Source organism: Nematostella vectensis, chromosome 14 (assembly GCF_932526225.1).
Source record: "Nematostella vectensis chromosome 14, jaNemVect1.1, whole genome shotgun sequence".
Classification (NCBI taxonomy): domain Eukaryota; kingdom Metazoa; phylum Cnidaria; class Anthozoa; order Actiniaria; family Edwardsiidae; genus Nematostella; species Nematostella vectensis.
In genome coordinates, this window is record NC_064047.1 from 12,774,292 (window position 1) to 12,796,185 (window position 21,894).

At 42.0% G+C, this 21,894-nt stretch overlaps 1 protein-coding gene across 1 annotated transcript in view; it reads left to right on the forward strand.

Annotated features, from left to right (window-relative positions):
* LOC116612998 overlaps positions 1–21,894 on the forward strand; it is a 100,485-nt gene that overhangs the window by 17,901 nt on the left and 60,690 nt on the right. Inside the window, exons 5-6 of the mRNA XM_048722260.1 lie at positions 15,840–16,024; positions 16,522–17,419. Of these exons, the coding sequence (XP_048578217.1) occupies positions 15,840–16,024; positions 16,522–17,419 (1,083 nt within the window). The remainder of the gene's footprint in view (positions 1–15,839; positions 16,025–16,521; positions 17,420–21,894) is intronic.

Sequence of the window (21,894 nt, forward strand, 5' to 3'; positions counted from 1 at the left end):
GGTATAAAATAATCGGCTATCGCTTTTTTGGGGCAGTGAAATTTTCCAATGCTGCTTTAACTAGACGAGTATTTCAGGGGTATAGAATTATCGATTATGGCTTTTTGGGGCAGTGAAATTTTTTGATGCTGCTTTAACTAGACGAGTATTCCAGGGGTATAGAATTATCGGCTATCGCTTTTTTGGGGCAGTAAAATTTTCCAATGCTGCTTTAACTGGAGGAGTATTTCAGGGGTATAGAATTATCGGCTATCGCTTTTTGGGGCAGTGAAATTTTCCGATGCTGCTTCAACTAGACAAGTATTCCAGGGGTATAAAATAATCGGCTATCGCTTTTTTGGGGCAGTGAAATTTTCCAATGCTGCTTTAACTAGACGAGTATTTCAGGGGTATAGAATTATCGATTATGGCTTTTTGGGGCAGTGAAATTTTCCAATGCTGCTTTAACTAGACGAGTATTCCAGGGGTATAGAATTATCGGCTATCGCTTTTTGGGGCAGTGAAATTTTCCTGGAGCTCTGCCATCCCATGCACCCTCTGTTGTGCTATTACTTCATGCGCGAATGTTTATTAGGCTGAAATTTTTACCGTTTTTTTTTTTGTCAGAATGGCATTGTTTTCTGAAAATTTTGCTCTTGCTGTTCCTATTTTTGTTGGTATTTGTCGACCCCGCCTCCCCACTTTAAATATAAAAAAGTCTATCCCTTAACATAATATAAACACACATTTGCATTTTTCTAGAATAACCCGGTGCTCCATTTTTCTCGACTTGTCATCCTTGCTAAGAAATGTAAAACTTGATCCAATTCGGTGGACATAAAAAAATAAAAATTGAAATATCTTAAAAATGGCTTTGACCAACCATAATATGCTATCACATTGTATTAACAATATAATTGTTTCCTTTGTTGATGACATTTATTATTTTATTCACATAAGTGCAAAGTAAACAACAATATCTATTTATGCTATCATATGTAACACCCGCCCCTACATACTCTGCCAAAAAAATAATTGGCGTCCCGACAATATCCGTTACAATATCATTAACAATACTTATAACATGGTAACTATCGCGAACAGAGGAGCTAATTTCCTCAGCTATGCATAATACAGCTTGATAAAGAGTGGTCAGTTCTTACAAAAGCTCAGCACACCGTCTTTGATAAACTTGATAAAGTTATCGCGACTTTAAAAGACAATACGTCTCTGGAAAAAAAATGTTCTGAACTAACAAACATAATGTTCTTGCTGGCTGTTCCGTAACCTATTTCACCCTCCTATTCGCCTTGGGTTTCTTTCGTTTGTTGCTTACGCCACCCTCAACATTAATGCTTGTAACACTTAAGAAATAGTTATAACACCTGTTATTTCCTTGCAATCTCTTCCGTTACTTTCAACCGTAGCTTTCATCCGTTACTTTCATCTTGCAAAAGAACTTCAGGAAGTGTTGCTCCCAGTTTTATTTGAAGAGTTAGTATACAAATGGTGCACTGTGGTAGTAGTGCGTTACTCCCCTGGGGGTCTGTAACGCAAAGACCCCTCCATCACCGTTACCAAACTCACCCGCACGCGTGCTTGGTACGGCAGACGACTGCGCGTTGATTCCGCAATTCCCGTACGGGCAACTTCCTGAATGATATTCAGCATGACCGTACTGCTGTGGTTCAGTACGAGTATAATGAGGTTGTAATATGCAGACTCCCGTTCCGACACGTTGATATGTTAGCTGTCCAACCTCATCGTACGTCAACCCAACTGGAGGATTGTGCTTCCGCTGCGGTCTCTCGGTTCTATCTCCCTTACTTTAACTCCGACTGTCAAAAAAAGCTGTCTTGGCTTTCTATGAAACCTTAATTTTACTTTTGGACCACATTATATTGTGACATGAGAAAAAAATTTTTTTTTAAGGTTTGTAAGAAAACATTGAGGTACCCAGGGTTACTGTAGGTGGTATAAAAACAAGGCATATTTTTTAGGTAATAACAGATCCTCAAGGTCCTAAATATGTATGTGCACCTTTTTTAATATCAAAACAGAATTCCAGAATAGTCGATTTAAATTTCAAGAGTTTATCAAATATATGTTGTTTTTCACATATTACTGATACTTAGGGTTTTAGGAGACCAGCTCTCAATTTCTTTAAGGTTTTAGGAAACCAGTTCTCTTTTTCTTTCTCCAAAGAAAGCTGGAGTTTACCCAAGTAATTCATTTAAGCCTGAAATCGGATGAAATACAGCAAATGTGGAAAAAAAAACCAACAAGAGAGCCAATGCGGATAAATACAGAGAATGTATGAACATTCTCACAAAAATTAGGTTTATGATGAGGTCCAAAACCTTGTGACAGAGTTGACAGCTCTGGAAACTTATATTCAATTCAGTTATAATTTTCCTATGATAGATGGTGAAGGGCAGATTTAGAGATCAAATTTGATAAATACAGCCTAGAATATCAATTCCCTGAGGTAAGTAAGTTACTTAAAGTAAGTAAATTAAATTCAACGATGAAAAAGGTGTTCAAAGTTTGAAATCAACACAACTCCGAAAGATCGTTCCGCTAAGTACTTTAATACAATACGCTAACTTACCTACGTCTGCCAGTGCAAAGACAAATACATAGGAGCACTTGTCGCAGAAGGTGTAAAAACATTAGCTTGTTTTTTTCTTTCTTTATCTTGTGGCTTACTCTTGATATTGCAGCTTACCTTGACTCGAGCACAAGACTTGACTCTTCAAAACTTTCAACTATGCTTTTATACAGTCTTTTACGCACAATTAGACAAGTTCATATCGGTGGTTAGCATTCCCACGAATGATTTTTTTCAAGCACTTATTTTTCGACAATTCTTGGCTTTTCTGCAGTCAGTTTTCGTGTGTTTTTGAGAGGGGCAAAAATACTCATCCGCCATATTGTTTTGCGCGCTCTGGAGGCCTGTGCCTAGGCAGATCGCGGCTGGCTGGATGGATGGCTGGCTGGCTGGCAGCTTGTGACAATGACGTCATTGACTACAAAAACTGATTCGCCTAGTTATAGACCATTTCTATACCTATGGGGCTCCGCGCCTCCGCTATTATCTAATAAGTACTGTTCGCTACATCCCCCCCTTAAATTGTCCGGGTGGAGCAATTTACTTAACAAAACTTTCTCAGCTAACATGTAGTACGCAGCTTCTCGCAGGTTGTAGTCCCGAATTCGCCTATGCTGTCGTCAGCTAGTCGCCAGCTTCTTTTGGGAGTAGCAGCACCAGTTTCTGGACTGGTCTCTGGAGGTAGTTTGTCTCATCCAGGGATGAGTCGCCAACAGCCACCTTGACGGAGCGCACCAGGCCATCGTGGCTTGTGAACGCCTCGACTACTCGGGCTAGGCACCAATCGTTGCAATGAAGGCTCTCTACATTGACAACGACGATATCGCCGACCTTAAGGTTTCTTCCAGGACGAGTCGACTTCTGGTGTGTTGAGAGGGAGAACAGGAACTCCTTCCTCCATCTGTTCCAGAACTCTGTCGTAATGTAGAGGTAGGTAGGTAGAGGTCCTCACGCTTAGAGTCGCCGAGCGGTGGAAGGACGACTGACGATTTCATCGTCAGGATATGGTTTGGCATCAGCGGCTCGCAGCTGTTCGAGTCTGCCGAGAGGGGACGACTATTTACGATCGCCTCGGCTTCTACTAGAAGGGTTCTCAGCGACTCATCATCAAGTTGAGTTCCTTGATTATACAGCAGGGAGTCGAGTACGTTTCGGACTGTGCGGATCTGGCGCTCCCAGGGACGTTAAACTTGAAGTCCACCCAGTCGCAGTTCTCCTTTCGTAGCTCGGATCCAACTCGCTGGTTATCCATCTCGGAGAGAGCGCTCTGCAGTTCTGCAGTCTTGGCGCCAACAAAGTTTGTACCACGGTCTGATCTTAGTTGTCGCATGGGTCCTCGGCGTCCAACGAAGCGGCGATAGGCGTTCAGGAATGAGCTTGTGTCTAAGGAGCTCGCTGTATCGATGTACACGGCCCGCAAAGGCATGCAGGTGAACAACACCCCATATCGTTTGACCTCTCGACGCCCCTCCTTGCGGGAAGTAGGTTGGCTCTGCGTATACGACCACCAACTCGCATTAAGCCTTTGGCGTCGCTGAATGGATTCAGCCTATGAAGGGAGCTTGCGTCTTCTTTTTTGCTCGTCGTTGCGTGCACGGAGACCCTCTTGATTTCGGGATCGTCGGCTTGAGGTGCGAGGTCGATTTCTAGCTTTCCGTGATCGCTTCGAAGGGCTAGTTCGACCACTTTGTTTTCTCTAGCAGCTGGTCAGCGGGTAGTCCACGTGAGGCGAAGTCTGCCGGATTAGACTTAGTGTCGACATACCTCCACTGCTCAGGGGAGGAGAGGTCTCGGATCTGCTGGATGCGATTAGCTACGAAGACGTGGAAGCGTCGGGCGTTGTTAAAGATGTACCACAAAACGACTTTGCTGTCTGTACAGAATACTTCCTCCATTCCCGGGTATCCCAGCTCCTTTTGCAGGAACGCGCTGACTTTGCCAGAGACGAGGGGCGGTTAACTCTAAGCGGGGTATTTTTATCGGTTTCAGTGGCGTTACTCTTGACTTTGCCATCGCCAGGGAAACATGGATTCGGTCACCATCATCTATCAGCCTAAGATAGGAGCACTGTCCGTAACCGTGAGTGCTCGCGTCTGAGAAGTTGTGCAGCTTTACGGTCTTTATAACTCCAAAGTTCTCGGGCTTGAAGCATCTGGGTATCTAAAGGCTTGCGGGGAGGTGACGATCTTTGCGCCACTTCTCCCACTTAGGTCTCAAGCCCTCGTGTAGCTCGTCGTCCCAACCTTTACCGGACCGACACAGCTCTTGCAGTAGGGAATATCCAACTAGAACGTAGGGTGCGAGGACTCCTAACGGGTCGAAAACAGAGCTCACAGTAGAAAGAATGCCTTGTCTTGTCTCTGGTCGGGAAGATACTTCCATCTTGAACCCTAAGGTGTCGGACTCGACGCACGTGCACCTTGAACCCGCCTTTCTTGCAGAGGGCTTTCGTGTTGCTGATAAGGTCCACAGCTTCGCTTGGCGATGATACAGACTTCAGATCGTCATCGACATAGAAGTCGTTCAGCACGAAGCTGGCTGCCTCGCTACCGTGATCTTTCGCAAAGTATATTGCGGTGGTCTTAAGTGCCATGTTGGTACAATTGGGTGACGACGTGGCGCCGAACAAATGGACTGTCATTCTGTACTCGACGGGATCGCTATCGTAGTCGTTGTCCTTCCACCACAGGAAACGCAGAAAGTTTTGGTGCTCGGAGTTCACGAAGACCTGGAAAAACATCTTGATATCACACATCAAGGCGACGGTATCCTTTCGAAATCGGCATAGCACTCCAAGTAGATTATTCGTCTGGTCGGGTCCGGAGAGGAGGTGGCGATTCAAGGACTCTCCCTTGTAGCTGGCACTGCAGTCGAAGACAACCCGTATCTTTGGCTTGTTGGGATTGTAGACGCCGTGGTAGGGGAGGTACCAGACCTTGCCAATCGCCAGTCTTCCTTGGGGACTTGTTCTGCGTAACCCCTTATCTAGAAGAAGTTGTTCCCTACAGCTAGCAGTTGTTCCCTATGAGGATTGCGTCACTTTTTAACGGTAGGAGATCACCTGCTATGCATTCGAGGTGCGGCCAACTTCGCGCTGATTCTAGGGTAGGGATATGGTCTCGTTGAGCGGGGATACCGTCCCTCGTGTAGGCCTTCGGCAGATGAATGGCCTGCTTTTCGTTGAAGCCCCGCACCACTAGACCGCTGATCTTGTGGCTGTTTATGGTTTGCGTCGCTAGCATGGTCGAAAATTCGAGGTTCACTTCCGGCCCTGAGACATGAAGCCTATCAAGGACGGAATGCTTAATGAAGCAGGCATCAGATTGCTTGTCTAGAAGGGCGTACACCACGATCTCGTTGCTGGGGTTGGGGTGAGAATTCATCATAATCGGGTTGCACGCGGTTCGCGCTTCCGTTCGAACGAAGTGACAGAACTCTGAGAATGGCGGGTAGGTGCCGCGAGAGAAGGAACCATCGAGCAAGGTCTCGTCTACATGGCCTCTTTCCTCATCAGTCGTAAGCCACCTTCGACCACTCTACTCCAGCAATTTATTAGGTACCCGGGGATCTACTGAACCAGCCTCTTGTTCTCTTCTGGGTCGTTGAGCACGTTCAGAAATTGTGAGGCTGACATGGCTGGCTCGCTTGTTCTAGGAAGTCTGAAAACTCCCGTAGGCTGACGCCGTCGTTCGCCTGCACTCTTGGCCACTCGTGTAATCTATGTCGATATGGGCCGGCCAGAAATTACGGGTTGCCATAGCGGCGAGTGAGTACTTCATTTGCTCGATCGCTAGACGATGGTGTACATTGCGTTATAAAACCCGAAGTCGCTTCCTTAGCTTCGCCGGCCGTATATCTTCCGAGTACAAACGTTCCTCCGCGTTACTAGACTGACGCTCTACAATGTTCTCAAAAGCCTTTAAACACCTCGGTAACTCTAATTGGTTCCCCCTAAAGATCTTTGGCTCGGAAAAAGGGAGCCTGTGGCGCGAGTTTCGCTTTGCGAGGAGGTTAGCTAAACGTGTTATCGGATCAGTGTTCTCTGCGGGAGGGACAGTACTGCCGGATAGAGGTACACGAGAATCGGTTTGTGATAGAGGTAGAAGGGGTCTTTTTGAATTATGGGGAACCCTTGGCTAGGATTTAACTTGATTTGCGAGGTGATCGGAATTCAGGTTGGATAAATCAAGCGTTTTTGTACTGCCGGAAATGGAACAAAGCTGTTCCTCTAAATAATCATGTAAGCGGTCGGCGGCCTTCCCCGTAATCGGCTCGGGATTCTGTGCTTCGCTTTCGGCTTTCTCCATAGCCTGTAGTTCGGCTCTTGTCTCTGCTAACTCTTTGAGTATTTCGATTTGTTTGAGTTCTTTCGTTTTCCCCCATTTAAACATCGAGAAATTTAAGTTCAATGTCTAATCTAGCTGCTTTAGCGGGGATATATGCTCGGTAATTTAGAGACCCATTGCAGGTGCGCGTCTCGATGTGCGGCTTGCCCTTGATCGGTGGGACCCGGCAATGCTCTGTGCCTTGCGAGACGACATTTCGATGGCCACAAGTTTTTAGTGTAATGGATTTCCCTTCCGGTCGCCTTCACTGGTACAACACATGACACGACACCGACTTGAAGCCAATTTGCCTTTTCTATAACTTTATTGTCTGTATTACACCGTAAAAACTTGATCCGGCTATATCAGGGGAAATCGTCGTGCGCGTGTTTGATCGTTTGATTCGTGTACGATATGCGGGGCTTAGCACTGCCTGGCTCTAATTTTATCAGGTTCAGAGTTAATTATTATCTAATACTGTTCGCTACATTACTGCTAATTTTCCCTCCTTTTCAGGTTTTTGGATGGTCAATTCGTTACACAGTTCAGTTAATTTCTCTTCGCTCAAAGAGCACAGTTTAAGTCTCACCGTGATTTCTAATTCTTTTGCCATAACGCTTCTTACTCACATTTCAAACAGGTCGATCCAGGGGCGCGCGGCCGAAACCGCAACAGGTGGCCCCTACACATATTGTTTAAACTAACGTGTTTTGAATTCAAATAGAGTGGGCTATAGCTATAGAATATCAAGACATGAAATTAGAACATTTTTTTATCAAGATCAACAACATTACAAAGACAACACAATTCTCTAGTTGTTTATTGAAATTGTTCCATAAAAATCAATACTGTCCAACACTGTCTCACATTGGCCATTTGTCATTTGGAATGGCTATTTGTCAAGCACTAGTGGCAAATGGCCAAATGGTAATATATTGCAGTATGATGTGGCTTTCAGGGGGAGGGATGGTCCTATAAATCAATAACATTACAGTTTTTCTAGCACTGCAAGTATCTGATAGCACGGAGATCAATACATAACAGTCATTTAGCACTGCAAGTATCTGATAGCACGGAGATCAATACATAAAAGTCGTTTAGCACTGCAAGTATCTGATAGCACGGAGATCAATACATAAAAGTCGTTTAGCACTGCAAGTATCTGATAGCACGGACATCAATACATAAAAGTCATTTAGCACTGCAAGTATCTGATAGCACGGAGATCAATACATAAAATTCATTTAGCACTGCAAGTATCTGATAGCATGGAGATCAATACATAAAAGTCATTTAGCACTGCAAGTATCTGATAGCACGGAGATCAATACATAAAAGTCATTTAGCACTGCAAGTATCTGATAGCACGGAGATCAATACATAACAGTCATTTAGCACTGCAAGTATCTGATAGCACGGAGATCAATACATAAAAGTCATTTAGCACTGCAAGTATCTGATAGCACGGAGATCAATACATAAAAGTCATTTAGCACTGCAAGAGTCTGATAACACGGAGATCAATACATAACAGTCGTTTAGCACTGCAAGTATCTGATAGCACGGAGATCAATACATAAAAGTCGTTTAGCACTGCAAGTATCTGATAGCACGGAGATCAATACATAAAAGTCGTTTAGCACTGCAAGTATCTGATAGCACGGAGATCAATACATAAAAGTCATTTAGCACTGCAAGTATCTGATAGCACGGAGATCAATACATAAAAGTCGTTTAGCACTGCAAGTATCTGGGCTAAGGGACAAAGCTATGGCAACAGTTATGAAAATTAAGAGGGAGGGGTGGTCCACGGATGTCCTTTTCAACCGTGCTGTTTCGAGATGCGAAATTCACAACCACAAACATTATTGATGCATGCGTTGCCTCGTTTTTCTAAGAATGCCTTTTTCTTCAAACCGTCTATACACTGTCTATATGCACAAGCAGTCACTTCTTTGTCAGTTGTCTAGGTACGATAGCTTGTAAAAGTGCCTGGAACAGTATAAAGGTTTGAAAGGTAATACTAAACAACCTATTTCAATCGTGCTGTTTCGACGTGCGAACAAAACAACAACAAATAATATTGATGTGTTATCTCGTTTTGTTTTACCTCGTTTTTAAGAATTTCATTTTGTTCAAACCTCCTATGTAAAAATTTTTTAAATGACAAGTGAAAATGATATTGTTGTGTTGCCTCGTTTTTTTAGAAAGTCCTTTTGAACCATGCTGTTTCGCGAATCAAAAGACACAACATATAACATATTAAGGCGCTGCTTCGTTTGTATAATTTTTTTCAAACCGTCCTTATGTACTAATGGAAATCGTAGTTTGGATCATAAATATTTCCCGGTATAGGTGTGACGGCTCTTAAACGTGCCTAGAACAATAACTAGGAAATACTAATAAGTCGCGGCCAACAAAACGGCGGAGACTACCTAAATGGCGAAAAGCCCCAGTCCTAAGTATTCAAATACTTTTTAAAAACATTTTTGTATTTTTCACATTCATGGTGTATAAGCGAGAAATCCGTCAATTCTATTAGACTTATTCGGGTTAAAAAGTGTCAAACAAGTTCGTTAATGCTGCTAACTCTATTCCAGGAAACAACTGGCCACCTCAGCTCCTACGGTTACTCAGTTACTCAGATACTTCCTTCGGCCGGCAAAACACGCCGAGCATTTCCCTGTCCCTGTATAGGTGCTCGTGCGTGGGACAGTAAACTGGGAAATACTGATAGGTCAAGTGGAACAAAAAGGCGGAAATAACCCAAATGACGGAATTTTTAATTGTTGCTTTAATTTATCCCAGGGCCACCTACTTCTACATAGCAGGTTCTTAGCCCAAACACATTATGTGTGACAGAGGCCAGAATGTATGCGTAGGAGATGAATCCTAGGTTTGAAGACTTCGGCCGCGAATAATTAATCAGCGGTAAGAACCTTTGGGAGCGGCTGCAAAGACCGCCGGGTCCCCAAATCGTCGTACGACCAGGCTGAGAAAATCGACCAGAAGAATGTTACGCCTGAAAGTTTACTGAAACAACTGGATAATTTCTAAAATCAGAAGTTGACGACTTCGGAAGAGCACCAGGTAAAATAAAGTTCTCGTTGAAACAGTGGCAAAAGATCTATGGGGAAAGTTTTCATATGCAAAAATAGCATAATTAAGCTACATTTTCATCTTGTTTGCATGTTCTCTTCCTCGCTATCATAGGCCTCTAAATTTTGCTGGTTTTAAATAATGGAGTGTTGGGAGTTCCTGGGATGCGGCTTAGGATACTTAAAAATACCTACAGCATCTCTTGCCTCGGGGGATAGAAATTCAAGTCTTTTGGAAAGATGAAACCAGTGGCGATGCCGCAAAAACGAAGCCTTTTGATCGGTATAAGTTGGTGTGCCGTGTTTAATTGACAATTGCTGGCTGTAACAGATGACTCCAAAATGACTGTCTCTATTCCAGTTGAGTTTAAAAAATATAAGTATAAGTATGTATCATTATTCTACAGACCTACAGATTACTGTGTCTAGCACTCGAAACATAGAAAGTCTATTAGAGACATTAGATAGAATTATTAGCTGAGAACATTTACTCAATACTGTATAACCTCATGGTAAATATAAAGGAAATATCTTATCCCTGTCAAATGTTTAATTTTCTTATAAATGTTACCTTGTGTCATTATTATCATTTCCATTTGAGACTATAAAAAGCAGTCTGCGCAGCAGTCGAGTAGGCCGAAGGCCTACGAGACGGAACCAGTGGGCGATGCCGTACTTGCCAAAACGAAGCCTTTTTATTGGTAACGAAGCCTTTTGATTGGGCATGCTGTAGTAAATTAAAATAATAATTAGCTACGAGCATTAATTCAATACTGTAAAATGCTCATGGTAAATAAAAAGTTTATATATGAGGAATAACTGTCCCTTGAAATGTCCAATTTTCTTACAAATATTACATTGTGGCATTATTATTATTTCAATAATAAGAAAATAAAAAGCAGTCTGCGCAGCAGTCGAGTAGGCCGAAGGCCCACGAGACGGAAGCAGTGGGCGATGCCGTACTTGCCAAAACGAAGCATTTTGATTGGTATGATTGGGCATCCATTTGCCACAAAGCCCTATGCCTTGGTCATGGTACTTGCAGTGCTATGTGTCTGCTATGTATGGTGGACCACCCCTCCCCCTTGCTTTTTGCCATATCCACCATTTCCACCATATCCACCATTTGCCACATAGCCCTATGCCTTGGCCATGGTACTTGCAGTGTTGACTGTCTGCTATGTATGATGGACCACCCCTCCCCCTTACTTTTCACCAAATCCACCATATCCACCATTTGCCACATAGCCCTATTCCTTGGCCATGGTACTTGCAGTGTTGACTGTCTGCTATATGTATGCTGGACCACCCCTCCACCTAGCTTTTCACCATATCCACCATATCCACCATTTGCCACATAGCTCTATGATTTGGTCATGGTACTTGCATGCAGTGTTGATTGTCTGCTTTATGTATGGTGGACCACCTCTCCCCATTACTTTTCACCATATCCACCATTCCCATCATATCCACCATTTGGCACATACTCCTATCCCTTGGCCATGCTACTTGCAGTGTTGACTGCCTGCTATATGTATGGTGGACCAGCCTCACCATATCCACGATTGTATTAGCCCTATTCCTAAAGCCTTGGTTCTTCTAATTCTGAATAGACAGTATATATGCTAATTATGGGTCTATAGGACCATCCCTATATTACCATTTGGCCATTTACCACTAGTGCTTGACAAATGGCCATTTTGAAATGGCCAATGGCCAATGTGAGACAGTGTTGGACAACCCTCTACAGAAGTTAGTTTTCACTCAGATAACTTTAATAGATAAAGCAATTTAGTTAAATACCTTTAGTTCATTCTTTTATATTCAGATCACGTCATGATTAGGGGGGTGAATAGGGGTATGTAAATCCGCCGATCCGCTACATTTTTGGAGCAAATCTGTGGATCCGCATAATTTTTTTTAGATCCGCATGGTTTCACAAAACAATAGCATCGATTGAAATTTATTTAAAATCCGAAATTCGACCGTCGAAGCAGTCAAAATCCGAAATCCGCGCCCGAATTGTGAACAGATCCTTGATCTGCCGTACTCCCCAAATCCGCCAATCCGCTAGAATAATAATAAAAATTCGTAATCCGTGAGCATTTCGGGGCTGAATCCGCCAATCCGCGAACCTATTCACACACCCCCCCCCCCCCCCCCACGATTAGGTATTGAAGCTGTCTCTAACTGAATAAAGTAGTCAGCTCGTTTCTATGTCCTTCTTTACGCTACGGGTCTACACGTGTTGCAAATGTATAAACACAACGAAATGTGGCGTAATTAATTCAAGTGAGCACGACTTTCCACAATAACTTGATAGAAAGTAAAGCTATGGGAAATTTGCAGCAATGAAATCGCCAATTAGGCCTTGATTCTACACAAATACATAAATCGTATATGTGAAATTCTGAATTCCGATGCAATGATTTGCGATGACGTCACAGAATTGTATACTTCGTGTAAGGAAAAGGCTTCGGTAAGATCATAGTGATCATCAATGCAGATTTCTCGGGACGAAGAAAAAAATAGTTGCATTTTATGACTGGGCTACCATACCCTGGTTCCAGAGCCTCGAACGTCTATCTAGTGGCCAGCCACTAAATAGAGACGTTCGAGGCTTTGGAACCAGGGTAGGGCTACCACAGGTATCCCAGTAAAAAAAACTAAAGTTGTTGTGTGTTTGTGATGGGTGGGTGGGGGTGGGGGGGTTTAGACATGCCAAAAAGGGGCGGCGGAGCTGTCCTTAAACACCACCTGGCCAGGTGTGTAAATATTATTGTATAGGGTGGACTGGGGGCATGCTCCACCGTGAAAATTTTGCCATTTTTAAATATGTGAAATGCTGATTTTCGTTAAAACCTCAATAGAGAACAGCATCATTAGCTCCTTGCCGACTGAAATCTTATTTACATATCTTTTTATACCACCAATCGGAAAAGTTAGTAGGGGGGGGGGGACTTCGACATGAATGAAAATAGTAGAGGCAGTACTTTAGGGGATAATGATTTTCAACGCCTGCCAAACGAAAGTCATAAAAGTGCCGCAAACAGAAAGCGCATCATATTAATTTATCTATTTTGTAGGGGGTCTTGTACCCAGGTCCCAGGGCCTCGAGCGTCCTTCTATTCAGTGGCCAGCGAGGTTGAGACGAGGTTGAGACGTCTCAACCTCGCTGGCCACTAAATAGAGAGACGCACGAGGCTCTGGGACCAAGGTAGGGGTCTTGGGCTCTCCCCAGTAAAAATTTTGAAATTCCAGTTCTAGGAGACTCGAAAATTGACCAGAATGCCTGTTTAAAAAATAAGGCCCTCCCCTAGACCCTGTATCAAAAATGACGATATAACTCATAGATGTTTATTTGCTTGAATTCGTTTGTCCTTAGAAATTCATCACTAACGCAGGTACGGTGGGAAGCCTGTGCTGTGACAACGCTAAGTTTGATTGAATGTTCCTCCCGTAGCATTGTTTGTACAACTTCGTCAACGGCTACTGAGCTCAATAATCGAATCTAGGAGGAAAAGAAAAATATTGCACATTATCTGAGGCGAGAGAATTCTTTGCGACCAGAGACACCGCTGTTTGCTTCTGTTTTGTTTGGTTCCGTATGTGACTGCTGAGCTCGCCTTGCGTGACAGGGGGCGGTCTGAGTGACTGCGTGGGGGACTAGGGTCTAGATTCCTTTGCGTCTTTCCCGAAGGGTTGATCAGACGCTTCCATTCTAAGTTGAGATTCGTCTGAGAAGATTTCGACTAGAAACAGGTATTTATATCGCCTATTTCCACCCTATTTTGGCTATATTACCTATTTCATTATTGTATGGGGTCTAAAAGTGGATCGATTCATTTGTCCTCAACTGATAACTCTTGAGAGGTTAAATGAGTGAAATCACTTCCGCTTTCGATTCGATTCCACTAAAATTCCGAAAGACTCGAAAAGTTTCCGATTAATAAAATATATATTAAATGTACCTTTTGTTCCAAACGTTGTGTTTAGTATATTGGCAGTCTATATTTGAATTATTATGTGTTCTCTTATTCGTTGTTGTTGTTACAATGCTGTACATCAAAGGTCGGTACAGCTAGATATGCTCACTCTAGCTGAATCGTTTACCTCATAACACTTTATTTTTGCGTCAATTTAAACAGCCTCTGTCACGTGCCATTTTATCATCCTAGCAAAGTACCAAAGTGTGAAGAAGAATCCATTTCCATCGGCTGATTTGGAGAAGCCTATATGTGATATTTTCGATTTAAAAAAAAAATTAAAAATTCGCGAAAGTAAAGCATAGCTGTCAACTCTCCCGCATTAGGCTGATGTCACAAGATTTTGAACCTAATAACATTAATTTTTGTGTGAATGTTCATACATTCTGCATCCACTGTATTCACTCGCATTGGTGTTGTTTTTTTTCACATATTTACTGTATATCACCCGATTTTACAAGATTTCTGTGCAAGTTTGATTGACAGCTATGATAAAGTGATATGGCCTTTGGGTGAAATATTAGTCGTTTTATAAGCTTTCTGCAAACACCTTGACTTTGACAATTCTGAACTGTATTTACAGATTTTTGTGGAACTAAATTTAGCCCACGCATGTCTTTGTTACAGTTTTGTTACAGTTTTCAGCCTTTGGGTGAAATATTGGTCGTTTTATAAGCTTTCTGCAAACACCTTGACTTTGACAATTCTGAACTGTATTTACAGATTTTTGTGGAACTAAATTTAGCCCACGCATGTCTTTGTTACAGTTTTGATGAATAAAGCACATTCTAAATCACTTGAGTTTACTTGAGTTTATTGTCTCAAAATGGCAAGATTGCAAAAATAAAGTGACTTTTTATGAAAATAGCGAAAATAAAGTGTCGCCCAATAACAACATTTTAAAATCGTGAAAGGTGTAATAAGGGTTTAGTTTCAATTAAAGATTGTTTATTTTCGTTGTTCTATGGTGGACAGGTACAGTGATTTCTGATTTTTTTAAATTGTTATTTTTTTGGGTTTGACACTCAAAAAAGTCACATGATCTTTTAGCACAAGTCGCCTATTCACGAAACAGTGAGAAATGAAACAAGAAAGCTATGAAAATAGTTGAGTTTGCTTGATGGTGGATGGATGGGGTGCTAAATTAAAGTAGTGTTACAGATTCTCTAGCCTTCAAAAGTGTAATTTCCATATTGGTCACTGGGAAGGGGTAAATTGGCCAAATTGCCATTGACTTATCTTCAAACTTCTAGCTGTTTTACTGCTCATCCAATAGCTAAGTCCAAATATCTGTTGTTTGGAGTCGTTCATGAGTTTTAGGAAGCAACTGAAGGTAAAGTGATCACAATTAAAATTTGGCAATGTAACAATAATCTCATTGATAAGCTGGGTTATTTTTCATAGTAAGTAAATAAGTAAGTATATATACTGTATGTCCAACTTTGCATATTCATATTTGTGTTGTCATTTTCCCTTTCCAATTTGTTTGATCATGCAAAGCTTCCAAACATAACGCCAGAATTTATAACAAAATAAACAAATATATAACACAGTTTATTCAGCAGACACAAGATTAATCCCTAATTTCTTGAATTATTGTGCATGTTTAGGGATTGCAAACTCCACATGAGAAATGCAAATTTTAAAGTGTTTGTAATGCAGATATTTCTGCATTATTTTTGAGAATTAAAAGGAAATGACCAGAAGGGGCGTGGCTGTGCTCCCAATATTTTCTCAATGTTTCTGTATCGTGCCCCCCCCCCCAATCTTAGGTGGCCTGCTATGCCTCTCGTAGAAAAGGAATAATAAATTTGCTTATGCTTTACTTGTTGTTTTTTAGAAATGACATCCGCCAGCAGGCGCCTCGAGGATGAGGTGACGTGCTCTATATGTATAGAGCACTTCAACGATCCTAGAGTGCTCCCTTGCTTCCACTCATTTTGTCGGCACTGCCTGGAAGAGCTGGCAGTGCACTCTGAAGGGAGAGGAAAACTTGTGTGCCCCCTCTGTAAGGCGGAATTCCAGGTAATCTGTCATACAGAAATTCATCCATTACTTAATGAACCCTGGCACAAATGTGTGACAAATGTTTTGCTGTAACAAAGAAATGGATTCAAACGACAAGTGCATTTCGATAGAGAAAAGCGAAATTGAATTCTTCTCACAAGAAATTACTTTATGAGTATTGAATTATTAAAAGATAAGGATCCCCAAGCTAATGTTGTATTTTGCATGTTTCCTTCATAGTTACTGTAAATATATGGGCGTTACAAAAAAAATTGGGACAAAAAACTATAATAAAATACCTTCAAACTTTTCTTACCTGTTTTTGGACTTGTCATTCACATCCCTGTGAAGTTTCAATTCATTTGGGGCAACATTGAGCAATTGTAGTTCAACTATATTTACAGTAACTATGAATAAAACACGTAAAATACAACATTAGCTCGGGGAACCTATGCCCTCCCCTGAAACCATATGCAAATTCCGTTATAACTCTGTTTTACTGATTATTGTTCTAGATTTCCCCAGCAGATGTTCCGAGTTTGAAGGTGAATTTCATGATCAACAGTATTATCTCTGTTCTTCCTTTGTTGACATCTGAAGACTCCAAGAAGAAACCAGCTTGTGAATCGTGTGATAGTGGTGAGCCTGCCCAAGGGAGATGTAACGAGTGCGATCACTTTGTCTGTGAGCAGTGCATCTCGGCTCATAAGAGATTTCAACCAGTGCAACATCACACTATCCTCAGTTTTGATGAGATCAAAAGCGGAAAGTTACTTGCAATGAGCAAGGCTTCCTTCTGCACCAAACACAAGGGTGAAAAGCTGAAACTGTTTTGCGAATCTTGTAAGGAAGTGATTTGCCGAGATTGCAACGTCGTTGATCATAAAAATCACGATTACCTTTTCACAAGTGATGTAATCGCTCGAGAGAAAGACGAAATATTGGGAAGAGCAAAAAAAGTTGCATCAAAACTCACCGATATTGAACAGGCGATGGCATTGGTAGAAGAGGCTCAACATCATCTCGAGGAAAATAAACGTGCGACCAGAAGGGATCTGGATGCGTTCATTGATAAGCAGATAGGTACTCTTGAGAAGATGCGATCAGATCTTAGAGGGGAGATCGAGTCAGCTTGTCAAAAGCAAGAGAAGCAGCTGACTGCCCAGAGAGAGACTCTATCCATGAGACTTGCAAGTGCTCGTAGCAGTTTGGAGTTTGCTGAGAGAATGTGCAGGGATGCAAATGATGTGGATGTCTTGTCCATCAGGAATGAAGTGCTATCCCAGCTATCGAGTCTTGCAGAGAAACCCGTGGATCAGCCTTGTACGGAGGTTGGAGTTCGTCTTGTAGTGGATGAGAAGTATTGGGATACTTTGTCAAAGAAGATTTCTGTTGGTGAATCTGAGCAAACAGGTACTAATTCTCTAATACTGTTATGTAGGTAGGTAGGTAGGTAGGTAGGTAGGTAGGTAGGTAGGTAGGTGGGTGGGTGGGTGGGTAGGTGGGTAGGTAGGTAGGTGGGTAGGTGGGTAGGTGGGTAGGTGGGTAGGTAGGTAGGTAGGTAGGTAGGTAGGTAGGTAGGTAGGTAGGTAGGTAGGTAGGTAGGTAGGTCGGTCGGTCGGTCGGTCGGTCGGTCGGTAGGTAGGTAGGTACCCTCTATGGACTCTTGAATAGGCTACCTAGTTTTACCTTTTACTACCATCTCGAAGGTCTTTCTCATGTTCAACTCCATTTAGTTCTCCAGCGCCCAGCGCTTGATGTTGGTAACTTTCTCCAGCGATGAATCAATCGTGTCTGAGCCAGATATCACAGGCGTCCTTATTGTGATGTCATCCGCATATTTGATTAATAGAGAGTTGGCGCTAGCGTTCTGAATGTCATTTACCATGATAGAGAATAGCAACGGTCCTAGCACCGTTCCTTGGGGGACTCCTCTACTGATTCCAAGGAAACTGGTAGCCATACCATTAACCACAACTCGCTGCTTTCGATAGGAAGCCAATTATCCACAATCTGTTACAAAACTAATGGGACACTTTCCCTCCCCCTTCCTCAAAGTTGGAGAGCAAATGGTCACCTTGCTACTGCTTGTGTTTTGAGCTGAAAAATCGCCTCTAACCAATATTAATCGGGGGGAGAGGGTTGGCGGTTGTTCGTATAGGAAGTGCACCACTTACTTTTGTTGAAGATTGTCTGAGCAAGTGACTGACAGGTCCTGGAACAGGAAACACTATCGTTGATAACGCAACGACAATACAACTATGCGAACGTCAAAATCAAACACATACAATTATCGTGCCAGAATCGCGCGTAAAAATGGACAGAAGCTTCAGAGACGACTATTTTTCATTGTAAACAATGAAAAATCTCATCTGTTTCTTCATATAAGAAATACCGCCTATGAAGAATTTATTACGTGAGAGATTTTCACTACAAATTTAGTCACGCAAGCTTGTCTCGGGGAGAAGGTCAATTCAATAAATTCATCTGTTTTACAATAGTTTTGCTAAATATCTGACACTTTGACACACAGTTATGCTTGAAGAGTTCAAGCAAAGTGTATGCAATGCTTTTTCTGTGGAGCATTCGCTAAAATCGACGGCTACAGACTACGTCTTCTGTTCTTGCTTACGTGGCTCAACGATTAACACCAACGGTTAACCATTTTAAAATTGTTTAAGAAATGCCTTACGAAAGAAATTCGAACTCTAAAATAATACAGTAACAACTTGAGATTCAAGCTCATAAATTGACACTAGTTTTGTTTGAATGAGGGTTTGCATTTTGGAGAGAGAGCTCATGGTAGATGGTTGACCGTCGTTTTACTAAGATAAAAATAAAGTTTATTTTTATATAAACGGTCTACCACGGTTGACCGCTCAAAAAAGCCCTATTATATATTTCAAATCATTTGTAAGCTTCATATACCTAAATAGCTTTGTGATGGTAATAGAATAGAAGAATGATTGAAGAAATCCGGCTACCATGAGTGGGAATAATGTTTTTTCTAAAAATGGTAGACCGTACACGGTCCACACCCGCTTTTTTGCACCGCCATGCTAAATATATAAACACTTGTTGTGATGTTCATTGAAAATGAAATGAGACGAGGCTCTCATGTTTTCTACAACAGATAAACCGCCTATTTATCGCTTTCTTTAGTCGATTTGTTATTTATTGTTTAATTGGGAAATACTTATTAGGCGGTGATCTTTTTATTCTCTATGCCTTTATTTATTACCTACATTGGCCATAAAAGCGGTGTTTTCCGGCTAAATACTCCGAGGGATGGCTGCTTTTGCAAATGGAGACAGTCGGCACGATATATAGACAGTCTCTTTGGCAACATCAAATAAATTTGATATTTTACAAAATTATAGTCTGCAAATATCCCAGCGCACCTTCATTTAATTCAAATTAATTGAAAAAAATATTCCAAATAGCGCACAGATATCCCAAAAATATTTTCTGGGGACGTCAACATGTTTACTTCAAGCTCGAATAATTAATAGAGTGAAAAACTTTCATTAGGGTATGCGAATAAAGAGAATACATTTTAAGAAATCGATGATAACCGTGACAAATTCCAATCGTTCCCCTTCTGAGACAATCTGTTACAAAACTAATGGGACACTTTCCCTCCCCCTTCCTCAATGTTGGAGGGCAAATGATCACCTTGCTACTGCTTGTGTTTTGAGCTGAAAAATCGCCTCTAACCAATATTAATCGGGGGGAGAGGGTTGGCGGTTGTAGGAACAGAGTTCGTTTCTGCAGACAAGACGCTTGAAAATCCTCATGATGATATTAGTCAGTGAGATTGGTCTGAGTTGACTACACTCTGTCAGAGGAGATTCCTTAGGGATGGGCGAGATGTTCGCTAACTTCCAAGCCATTGGGACAGTTTGTTGTTGGAGTGAACAGTTAAAGATATTTGTGACAACAGGTGCAAGATGGTGAGAAAAGTCGCGCCAGAGCCAGTACGGAAATTGATCGGGCCCTGAAGCAGTTCGTTTCTATGTGATAAAAACAACTCATTACATCGCTCTCACTCACTGTCGGGGTTCGGGTGCCTCAGGTATCTCCAGGCGCACAGGGACAACATATGCCTTATCAGTATTGGTGGCTTGAAAATGTGAGTTGATGATGTCGGGTGAAATCACCAATGATGATGATGATGCGCGTTCCCTGTGTCTTCCGGCCAGTTATTCTATTGGCTGTCTCCCACCATTCTTTTGAACCGCATTTGTGTTCCTTATGAACAGCTTCCACCTGATTACTCCGAAGGAGAATGTTGATACACTCTTGGCGCCTCAGAATCTCAGCACGGGTTCCTTTATGCGCGATTCTGTTCCTGATGTTACAAAGGTGTTTAACCAGGGGGGACATGTAAGGTGGGTCTCTGGATGAGACTTTGACCCTAATGAGCGGAAAACATTCATTGAACATCGGCCACAGGCTCGCATTTAGCAGCTCCACACTCTCCTCTAGGTTAGCAAGATTTTTAATAGGACTCCAGTCGAAAACATTTGTTTTTCCTGATCAAATAACTGAAATCCTCTGCTATCAAACCTCTCACTTTTCAGAAAATTAAGTTTACCTTTGATTTTATTTGTGCATTGTTTTTTTTTACCCCCAGTAACTCTATGCCTAATTTAACCTCATGGTAGTGTAAAGTAATTTTTGTTTTTTTAATCATGTAGTTTTCATTGTATGTATACCCCGAATTATTTACATTTATTACATTATGAGTAGCGACTGAAGGGATCAAAGCCGCAGTTCTTCTAGAAATAATTGAGACAATTTTAAAGCAGAAACTTCATAGGATACCAGATTCACAATTTTTTAGCACCAGCGTTTTGCGACGAGTAGAATACATAGAAGCATACCATAATAAACAAGTCTTTATTGATAATATTTCCTGATGGTGCAATTCAGTTGCAGAACTTTTTTGCTGAATGGTAGTTCTACAAAAGGTGGTTACGGGTTGGGTTTATTCGAAAGATTAATGGTGATCAAGTCCAGCGTTTGTGACACTTCGATAATTTGTCCTATTTATATATAATTTTCGGCGAAGGGATTTTGATCCTTTCTGTAATTGACAGAGAGTGTCTTTTGACACAAATCTAATCCTGATGGTGGAACTTTGGGCCCAGAATACTCTAGGAATCTTGATTTGGGGCAGGACTTTGTACGACCACACAACAACAGCAGCAACAATTTGTACTAACCCTTTGGGTGACACACATATACACTGACTTTATTTGTTTGAGGCATGATGAGGATAAGGAATTGTGCCTTCTTGATAAAAAGAGTATTGGTTACTTATCTGGTGATGGTGTAACTCCGTTCGTAGGTCTTGAGCAGTCCGCCATCCTCAGCGGCAAAGGTCCAGAATACCTCCGAGATCTCTTGGGATTCCTGCAGCCCGTGCAGCAAAGTCCCAAGAGTCGCTGGGTCAGATGTTTCTCAGCAAAGAGAGATGGCTGGGCTTCCAGGACCTTCCATGAAAAATGCAATGGCAAAGCGCCGAACATCGTACTCGTAAGCGTTGGAGGAAGATACGTGTTTGGTGGCTACTCTGACGTAGCGTGGACAAGTGAGTACACTAATGAATACGAGGAGGGTCGTATCAGGGTGAGGGTCGAAATGTCTGATCATGTTTGTAAATTATTGTTTGTAAACTTGTTCATTACCATGAACTTTAAACTTAGGACTTGCAGTACGTTTTCCTGAGCCACCTTCCACCCAATATGTATTAAGTCATATGATAAAAGGATTGGATAGACAAATATAGATATAGTTTGTTAGCAGCTACCATGGTATTACATGAGGTGAGCTCGTTAATTTTGCTGTTTGGTGCAGGAAAATGTTTTTACATAGTTACAAGA